At 55.4% G+C, this 10104-nt stretch overlaps 1 protein-coding gene across 2 annotated transcripts; it reads left to right on the top strand.

Annotated features, from left to right (window-relative positions):
• Nucleotides 1-6067: 6067 nt before the first annotated feature.
• Nucleotides 6068-10056, top strand: LOC100343913 (phospholipase A2, membrane associated). Of its 2 annotated transcripts, none has more exons than XM_002716051.5 (5): nt 6068-6170; nt 6927-6980; nt 7161-7305; nt 7539-7645; nt 9642-10056. In XM_002716051.5, exons 2-5 carry the CDS (start codon nt 6941-6943, stop codon nt 9782-9784), a joined length of 435 nt encoding a protein of 144 aa, XP_002716097.1. In that variant the 5' UTR covers nt 6068-6170; nt 6927-6940; the 3' UTR covers nt 9785-10056. The 2 variants fall into 2 exon arrangements, with proteins under 2 accessions (XP_002716097.1, XP_069933129.1); XM_070077028.1 differs by lacking the exon at nt 6068-6170 and adding an exon at nt 6747-6771.
• The last annotated feature ends 48 nt before the right edge of the window (nt 10057-10104 follow it).

Raw genomic sequence — 10104 nt, 5'->3', positions numbered from 1 at the left:
GCAGCTTCCCATCTGTGCAGCAGCTCCAATGAGCAGAGCAGACAGAGTGGGCTTTATCGGCAGGAAAAGGCTGACGAGAGAGCAGAAACCACGATCAAGAAGCAGATGGGTAATTTCAAAGTCACTTCCCTAAAGGGTTCGTGGTGAGAAATTGTCCGTATCATGCCAGGGCAGGTGCGCCGGGCCCCTCTGGATCTGTGGCTCTGAATCTCCTGGGTTTTGGAAAACTGACCCATTTTAAGTGCAAATTGATGACGTGGCGTCTAACATGAGCGACTGAGATGAGGTTTGTTCTGATCTGTTAGTGTTAGCTTCAAAATGCCTGCATTCCTACGTTTTAGAAGGGGAAAGGCTAAGTCCTTGGGAAAAGCTGGTCGCTGGTCAGGTCTGCTTAGATACAAAACACACATACACTGATAGGCAGACTGTCAGCTGAACAAGTGTGCCGAACAGACACGCCCCCCTGAAGCACCTCCCATCACACCATAGGCATTCCCACCCCAGCCACGTTCTCCCTTGTCCCTCCGTGTCCCTCACTGCCCGCCCACGATAAAGAACCACAGACAGAAATGTATTTCTCACTATCCTGGAGGCTGGAAACCGGTACCAAGACACCCCCAGGATCACGCCTTCTGTGCTCTCTCTGCGTCCTCACGTGTGACTTTTTCTCAATCTGCTCTTCTGATCATTTTCCTCTTTTTTCCTACTTTTCTGCTCTAAGCGTTTCCTACAAATGCAATTAGAGACTGCGCATGCTCTTTGATGACTAGCATCTTCCATTCAGCGTAACAATGTAAGATCCATTCACGATGCTGTGCGTATCACGAGTATGTTCATTTTTTTTTTTTTGATGGGCAGAGTGGACAGTGAGAGAGAGAGACAGAGAGAAAGGTCTTCCTTTACCATTGGTTCACCCTCCAATGGCCGCTGCGGCCAGCGCACTGCGCTGATCCGAAGCCAGGAGCCAGGTACGTCCTTCTGGTCTCCCATGCGGATGCAGGGCCCAAGCACTTGGGCCATCCTCCACTGCACTCCTGGGCCACAGCAGAGAGCTGGCCTGGAAGAGGGGCAACCAGGATAGAATCCATGCCCTGATCGGGACTAGAACCTGGTATGCTGGCTCCCAGGCAGAGGATTAGCCTATTGAGCCATGGCGCCGGCCATGAGTATGTTCTTTATAGTTCTAATGATATAAACAATAAAGTCACATTTTACTGTAAAGTATTGATATGTAATAGTTTAGAGTATAGTTTGTTCTCCTTTTTATTGGCCATTCCACAGCCTTCCCACGCTACCAGCTGAATACCCATCCTCCGAATAATGGAAGTTCCGACTATTACCGCTCTAGGCTGTTTTGAAGAAACTGTCATGGAGAGTCTCATATAAATATCTATGTGGACAGGAAGTTTTCATTTCTCTTGGATAAACACCTAGGACTCGAACTATTTACTTAAAGGATAAAGATACGTTTAATTTTCCAAAGGCAGGTCAAACACCTTTCCGAAAGGATTGTCCCATTCCACAGTCCTGCCACCAGTGAGGAGAGCTCCGAATCCTCTGCCTTCCAAGCTCTACCTTGCCATGCTGAATGACTCCATTAAACAACAGTAACAACGAAAAGTGGCCCTCAATGTCCTAAAATCTGCACCCAGAGTAAGCTGTTCCGTAGCCACCCAGGAGCGCACAATTCCGCTGTCTCCAAGTGCGCAAGGAGAGTCGTTACAGACAGTCCCGGGGGCATGCTCCTTGGGGACCCACCAGTGTTCCCGACAGTGCCATGTTCCCCGTGGAGGCCCACGACAGGCCGGCACAGCCAGGCCTCCTCACCACAGCGCCCGCTCTGCTGGAAGGCACTCTGCACGCGGGGACTCCCTGTCCCCTGGCTGAGGGCTCCCGGAGCACGTGGGGACTCCTTGTCCCCCCAGCTGAGGCATCCCCGGGGGCACGTGGGGACTCCCTGTCCCCTCCCCAGGGTTCCGGAGCACGTGGGGACTCCTGGTACCCCCAGCTGAGGCATCCCCGGGGGCACGCGGGGACTCCCTGTCCCCTGGCCGAGGGCTCCCGGAGCACGTGGGGACTCCTTGTCCCCCCAGCTGAGGCATCCCTGGGGGCACGCGGGGACTCCCTGTGCCCTCCCCAGGGTTCCCGGGGCTGCCCTGCTGTTGGAGGCTCTTCCCACGCAATCCCAGTCCCTCCCCCTCTCCACTCAGAGCCCTCAGACCTACTTCTTGCCCCAGCACTTGCCCCACCTACTCTTCCCTCTCCCCTCCCCCATAACCTGCAGAGCTGTTTCCCCCACACATCTCTTGCCCTTCCCACAACCTCTTGGCATCTGCTTCCAGGGGCTCTGGACTCACACCCAGTCTCTCCTGGTTTCCAACTTTCATCCTTCTTTTAAGTGACAAAGGGTCAAATATGTAAATAACCAAGGTACTCAAGACTGTAATCATTGGACTATGTTGAAAGAGGGAAAAAGGTGAGGGAGGAAGCTATTTGTCACAAAAGATACAACTCAAAGGAACATTATAACTCATAATGCAGTGTTATTTACAATCTATGAAGTACAAAAAAGTAATTTATATAAACAAAATCGACATTTTGAGAATTGATTGTTGTTTGCAGCCCTTGTCTCTATGGTGGAGCAGTGGATCTTTTTTCTTTTCTTTTCTTTTTTTTTTTGAAATCTTTAGTGGGTGGAGGGTTGATCTTGTGGTTATAAAATGGACTCAAAGTGTATCATTGTAAGAATTGAAAGAAAGAATAAGAAAGGAAGGAGGGGGGAGGGGGGGGAGCGTGGGGGAGAAGTCCCTCTGTGCTCCTGGGTCTGTATATATGAAATCTGTTTACTTTCTATAAATAAAAAAGTTTTAAACAATCCCTAAAACTCAACAACAACAGAAAAGGACAACCCATTAAAAATGGGAAACATCTCAACGGATGTCTCAGAGAAGGAGACACACATTAACAAACACGCGAGAAGACGCTCCATCTAATGCACCATGACAGCACATCCCTTACCCTGAGCTGTCACCACGCACCTCTGAGAATGGCGATGACAACGCCCAATACTGATGAAGATGTGGAGCCACGGGAACCCTCAATCACCATTGGGAAGGCACAGTTGGGAAGGCCATTTGGCAGTTTCTTTCAAAGCTAAACATTAAACTCTTCTCCAACGATCTAGCTATTTTATTCATTGCTATTCACCAAAATGAAAACAAAATTTGTCCATAAATGTTTACAGCACCTCGATTCCAAGGTGCCAAATGTGGATCCGACCAACATGCCCTCCGAAAAGGGAACAGATACACTGCTACATCCAGAGAGTGGACTATTCAAGGAGGAAGCAGAGCGAGCTCTCAAGTCCCAAAAGGACATGGAGGAAACTTAGAGGCATACGACAAAGTGAAAGAAGCCAGCCCGAAAAGGCTGCACGATGGAAGATTCCAACTACATGCAAAACCACGGTGACAGTTAAAACACCACTGGCTGCCAGAGGTTTGGGAGAAAGAGCGATGAGCAGGTGAAAAGGAGAGGATTTTGAGACTGGTGAAATGACTCTGTATAACAGCATCAGGGTGCATAGGGGTCATTATGTATTTGCAGACCATAGCATGTGACACCCATAATGTCAACTATGTCTTTCTTTGATAAGGATGAGTCAATGCCGGCTCATTGATGGTAACAGGTGTATGGATGTTGATGATGGCAGAGCATGTGTGCTGTGGGGAGGGACCGTGCGGGAGCTCTTTGTATTTTCAGCTCAAGTTTACACTCAAACTCACTGATGTGAATAGAGACCTTGTCTGATGCCAGCAGGGCTCCTTGTGTGTTCAAGCAGTTCCGCCCAAAGCCAAGACCAGATACCAGGGCTGGACCACGAGCATTCACACAGAGAGAGGCTGTTCTGCTTATTGCAGTAACAAAAGATCCAAAGGCTACTGTGTGGTCCAAGGATGAGGTTTCTCTCTCTCTCTCTCTCTCTTTCTCTCTCTCTCTCTCTCTCTCTCTATATATATATATATGTATATATATACATATATATACATACATACATATAAGTATAGCTTATTTATTTACTTGAAAGGGAGAGAGAGAGAGAGAGAGAGAGAGAGAGAGAGACCTTCCATCTGCTGGTTCACTCTCCCAGTGACTGCAACACCTGGGGCTGGGCCAGGCCGAAGCCAGGATCCTGGAACTCCATCTGGGTCTCCCACGTGGGAAACACTTGACGCTTCTGCTGCTTTCCCAGGCAGAAAAGACAGGGAGTTGGATTGGAAGTGGAGCAGCCAGGACTTGAACCAGTGTCCATGTGGGATGCTGGCATCGCACCAATGGCTCACCCCACTGAGCCATGATGCCAACCCCAAGATCTAAATCTTGACTCAGCCATAAAACGCACTGCCCTAGGAGAGGAACCCCGCACCGAGAGCAGGGAAGGAGGGCTTCAGAGGCTGGGTTGGTTTGCTCTGGCTTCCTGCTGGGTGCCGAGTTCCACCATCTGAGTGGCTGAGACAACAGAAGTGGCCGTCCCAGAGGCAGAGGTCAAAGGTGCCCTCCCCCCTCCCGGGTGGTTCCCTCCAAGCGCTGTGACTGACGGGGAAGCTGCTCCAGGCTCTGCCCCGGCTGCTGCCGGCTGTGTGGCCTTCGCGGCTCTTCCTGGGCTTGCAGCAGCATCGCCCATCTCCGCCTTCGTCTCCGCCCGTCCTCCTCCCTCACTGTGTGTCTCTGTGTCCTCACGCCCCCTTGCCTTAAGAACCCCAGGCGGGTTGGATTAAGGTCTTCTGGGGAGGTGACCTGAAGTCATTACATCTGCAGTAACCCTGCATCCACACACATTCACACTCTGAATAACTAGGAATTAAACAAGGGGAATGAGGTCAGGAATGGGGGGCGGGGCACAATTCAACCCAAAAACCCAGGTCTAGCACTGGGGGAGGGGTGGGGGGAGTTGCATTCTCAAGGGAAAGCTGACCGGATGGCTCCTGGGCTAGACGGGCACTGCTGCAATAGTAACCAACCTCCATCACCACAGACTTAGCGCCACAGGGGCTGTTTCTCCCTCCCTAGGCCCCCGGGGGCTCCCATGGTCCAGGACGGCTGTTCTGCAGGCCGAGAGTCAGCCACCAGCTGGCGTCCATCCCCAAGGGGCAGGGACAGGGCGAGATCCAGCCTGATCTCGCATCTGAGCAGCCTAAGTTGTCAGGGGCCAGACCTGGGGAGGGCGGGGAACACACAGAACATTCCTGAGCCCCACAGCCTGTGCACGGGGGCTGTTGGAGGACCACTGGCGGTGAGTGTTGACTTCAGACCACAGAAGCTAAATTCTCACACACATTGGAATAAAGAGACGCGTGCTTTAGGAATTAAGTGGGCAGTCACTAAGTCCCTGAGGGCCAAGGCAGAAAGGAACAGCTGATCCCAGGAGCAGGGATGGGCCCGGCTCCAGCTGGGCTGGGATGGGGATGAGACGAGGGCCAGCTCTTGGCCGAGAACTTCAAGGACAGCTTCTGATTTTTTCCAGGCTTCGAACCTCCCCAGTGGGATGGGGAGGAGGAAGACACTAAAGAGGAAGAAGGGAGGCTGGAGGCTCTGGCCCCAGTTAAGGGAAAGGGGTCCCTCCCCACTGAACAATTTCCTGGAACCTACAAGGCTCAGGATGTACTTTCCGTGACCAAGTGATTCATGGATGGACAGCATGGAGTGTTTTTTTCTCTGATTTAGCGGAAGAGGGGAGCATCGCCCTCAGTCTTGTCTATTCCTGAGCCCTCAGCCCTGCCAAGTACGCAGGGCTTAGCACTCCTGGGTGTGGCTGCAGCGAGGGAAAGCCCAGTGGTCACACTTGGAGCCGCTGAGGGGCCTCTGCCCGAGTCAGGAGCTAAGCCCACAGCAATGGCTTCAGAATGACCTGAGATTTATTCTGGCATCAGCTCATGGCACAGAAGGTCTTAATCCTCAACTTTGTTTTGCAAGCTGATGAGGGGAAGAAAAGGGGATTACCCAGGGGCATGGGCAGCCAATCATGGAGTCCACCAATTGACCACACCCACCCGTAAGTGCTGCCTCACCAACCCCCAACATCCTAGACAAGTCAGCTACTTAAGGGGAGCAGGAGTTCAGAATAAACCAGAGAAAGGCTTGGAGGCATCAGCTCCGTCATCCTCTGAGAGGTAAACACCCAGAAATGAAAGCTCTGTCAAGGGCAAAGGAATTTGTTCTCATTAGCTGACCTTGACTTTCGCATTAGCCGACTGTGTTGTCCGTGTGTGTGCATGTGCATGTGGGCACAGGTGTGCAAACCTGTCTGTGCATGATTTGGTATGTACAGCAGCATGAGCGTGACAGAGTGTGTCGTATGGGTATGTGAACATTCTGTAGGGAAGGACATGTGCACTAATTCCAGCGTGCGTGTGCGTGTGTGTGTGTGTGTGTGTGTGTGTGTAAGGGGCAGAAGGACAGGACGCAGCTTTGGTTCCAGAGGAACCTATGGGGGCTCACACTGGTTGTATGAGATTGCTCACCCTTCACCCCAGGCGCAGACACGCAGCAGTGTCTAACTGGAGAGAAGTTTCTGACCTCCGGAACCCGCCCGCTCTTTGGGATGAATCTGGATGTGTCCTTGCAGGAGCTCTTAGTCTGATGAGGAGCTGGGCGGAGCTTATTCGTCATCATGGGGCTACTGGATCTCCATGGGTGTGAGGGCCTCGTGTGTGTGAAATTATTCCTGCAGGTGTATGTGCAGTACTGGAGGTTACTGTGTGTGTCCTCTAGGTAGGACAGAGGAGGCCACCCTGGACAGAGCCCAAGGGATCCAGCATGCATATCCTAGGGGCTCGGGGGTTCGGCAGAAGAGCAGGGGCAAGGGTAGAAGCTGAGACCACCTAGGAGAGGGGTCTAGACCAGTCTCTTTGCCCTTGTCCCAACAGGCACAGCTCTCAACATGAAGACCCTGCTGTTATTGGCAGTGATCCTGACCTTTGGTAAGAGCTGACCCTGACCTCTAAACCCAGGGGATAGCACAGGGAGGGAGGCACCTCTGTTCCCAGGCTGCCCTCTCTCAGAGGGAGGAAAAGAGAAGAACTCTGGGGAGAGAGAGTAACAGAGAGAGCAGATACAGGGCTCCATCTCCCACCAGTGGGTCATTTCTTGAATTCTCCCAGGCTTCCTACAGGTCTACGGGCATCTTCTGGATTTCCGGAAAATGATCCGTTATACGACGGGAAAGGAAGCTACAACCAGTTATGGCGCCTACGGCTGTCACTGCGGTGTGGGGGGCAGAGGAGCCCCCAAGGATGCAACAGACCGGTGAGGCCACCCCAGCCCTCCCTTCCCCCTGTTCACTTCTGGGCCCAGCAGGTGCCTCATGAACTCAGAGGTCCCAGCACGTCCCTGCTGCAAAAGCCGCCAGCGTGTTGCAAACCCAGGCTCCAGACGATGCCAGACTCACTGGGTCTCTGCCCAGGGTCAAGGGGGTGACACAGGGGGCCCAGGGACCCTGGAGCTGTGGGGAGGCACTCACAGGATGTCCTCCTGCTCAGGTGCTGTCTTGCCCATGACTGCTGCTACCGCCGTCTGGAGAAACGTAAATGTGGCACCAAGTTCCTGAGCTACAAATTCAGCATGAGCCGTGGCAAAATCACCTGTGGTGAGTGAGAGCCCCACGACCCCATCGAGTTCCCCCATTCATCCCCTGAGCGCCCACTGTGGGACCACAGCGAGAGAAGCAAACGGACGCTGTCCCTGCCTCTAGAAGCTCAGGTCTGGGTGGGAGTAAGGACAGCGAGGACAGAGGTGGCCAACACTCCAGAAGCAAGGACACCAAGGACGGACCCAACAGCGGCAGGTGCTCCAGGTCACCCCGAGAGGGGGGCCACCTCGGCTGGGCTGCACCAGCTGTGCAGAGAGCCAGGGAGGAGGGCAGTCGGAGACGGTGCAGAGAGAGGACGCGGCCTGGGCATAAGCGACCAGAGGGCACTGGATGCCACCCTGTGCTGCCCAGGGAGACTCAGCAGGAGGGGGAGTGGGGAGCAGTGACGCTGGGGAGGGAGGAAGGGGCTGAGGCAAGCCAGGCCCCGAGCCCGGGAGGCATCTGGAGTTTGTCCCAGAGCAGCAGGGAGCAGGTGCACACAGGAGTGAGGGTCACCTGCACTTCAGGACTGGCCCCGCCTGCAGGGTGGATGCCACAGGAAGGGCAGTAGTGAGGGGGCGGAGCATAGAGCAGACAAATGCTGAGAGCAGGTGGGGGTCGGGAGGGAGGAAGGGGTGGAGAATGAAACCAAGATGCACTTGAGGCAGCACCAGCCCAGTGTAGTGATGGCCTGGGTAGGGGTGGGGTAGGGAGCGCCTGGTCTGTGACAGTGGGGGCACCACGGAGATGAGGGTGGCAGGAGCCAGGGTGGAGTGTGGGGAGGGGCAGTTCTATCAGTGCACAGGGGCAGGTGGGGGGGGACTTGCAGCTGGGGGGGGGGCTCTGGCCTGGGCCACACTCAGAGGCAGCAGCAGGTAGCTGCAGGGGGTCTGGCGCTCCCCCACTGGGTGGCTCAAGGCCCAGGAAGGAGACAGAGGGGGATGGGCACCCAGAGATGAGGCCAGGTGGGTGAGCAGGTCCGGGTGTCAGTGAGGAGATGACTGACAACACCCACTGGAGAGGGGGGCGGCCATGACGGGGCCAACAGCGCTGCTCGGACCAAGAGGCAGGCAGGCCCCCGGGGGCACAGCGAGCTCTCCAGGCAGAGGAGAGCCGGCCGCGCAGTGGGAGAACGCGAGGACGGCACCGGCAGAGGAGACGCTGAGTGGAGAGCCTGGCGCTGCAGGGAGCAGAGAGCTGATGCTGCAGGGAGGGTGCTGGGGTCCCGCACAGCACATCCAGGCTGGGCGGGAGGCCGTGCCTGCGTCCACACCCCGAGTCCTGAGGGTCAGGAGCTCTCTCTCCACCATGGCCTCTCCCTGCGGGCAGGTCCCAAGCAGCAGGTGCCGACTGACAGTGGCTGGGAACGCGGCCCGGCCGACTGCCGTGTAAGGATTCTGGGGGAGGCAGGGCCGGGCCTGGGGCAGCTTCTCAGCCCCAGCATCCGGGACCCAGGCTTCCCCAGCCCTGGGCTCTGCTGTCCTGGCAGCATCCACGCAGGGCCGCGCAGGCAGCGGCTGCGGCTCCAGCACAGCGGCCCCACCCTCTCGGGCGGCTTTCCCACTGCGCGGCTCTGTGTGTGGAGGCAGGAAGTGAATCCTTCCCAGAAGTCCTCACCGGCCTTCCCTCAGTGGCTCATTGGTCAGCACCAGGTCACATGGTTCTGAGAGACCAATCATAACCAAGAAAGAGGGATTCCTCCAATCGCGGTTTGTTATCAGGTCCCAGGGCAGGCCTTGCCCCTCCCACCAGTGTTTAGCGAGAAGGAGGTGAATATGGCTGTCAGAAGGTGTGGAGCCGTCTCTCAGCGCACGGTTGCTGTGCGTCCCCGCCGCCGGGAGCCGGCTTCCCGAGGGCAGTGATTCTGGCTCCCCCGCTGTCAGGGGCACCCGGGGCGCCGGTGCTTGCCTGACACTAGGAGCTTCTGGCGCCTGGGCTGAGTTTTCCCAGGGTTCCATAGGAAGCCGGAGAAACCTAACGAAGCCCTGCCCGTGTTTGTTTTCTTGGATTTCAGGGAAACAGGACTCTTGTAGGAGCCAGCTGTGTGAATGTGATAAAGCGGCAGCCTACTGTTTTGCTAGGAACCGGAAAAGCTACAGCAGGAAGTACCAGTTCTACCCCAACAATCGCTGCAGCGGGCGGACCCCCAGCTGCTGAGAGCGCCTGGCCTCGCCGCGCTCCATTCCCCTCCCGCCCCGGCCCTCCTCACCCACCCTAGGGGCAAGACAAGAGCACTTCTCCCCTGCCCCCACCCCACCCAGAAGGAGAAGCCCACTGCTGGGGCGGGGCTGGCGGGGCCCCTTCCCAGGCCTCCTTGGGCTGCAGATTTCCCCACTTCCTCCATTCTTGGAATTCCAAATCCTACTTCCTTCTCAGCTGTAGCAGCTAAGGTCCTGAGGGTCACTTGAATAAAGCAGTTCATCCGCAAACTCTGTGCCCGTGTGTGTGTGTGTGTGTGTGTGTGTGTGTATGGGCGC

The sequence above is a fragment of the Oryctolagus cuniculus genome, chromosome 7, assembly GCF_964237555.1.
Source record: "Oryctolagus cuniculus chromosome 7, mOryCun1.1, whole genome shotgun sequence".
Lineage (NCBI taxonomy): Eukaryota > Metazoa > Chordata > Mammalia > Lagomorpha > Leporidae > Oryctolagus > Oryctolagus cuniculus.
The sequence above is the reverse complement of the archived record's forward strand: the minus strand, read 5'-3'. Positions and strand labels throughout refer to the sequence as shown.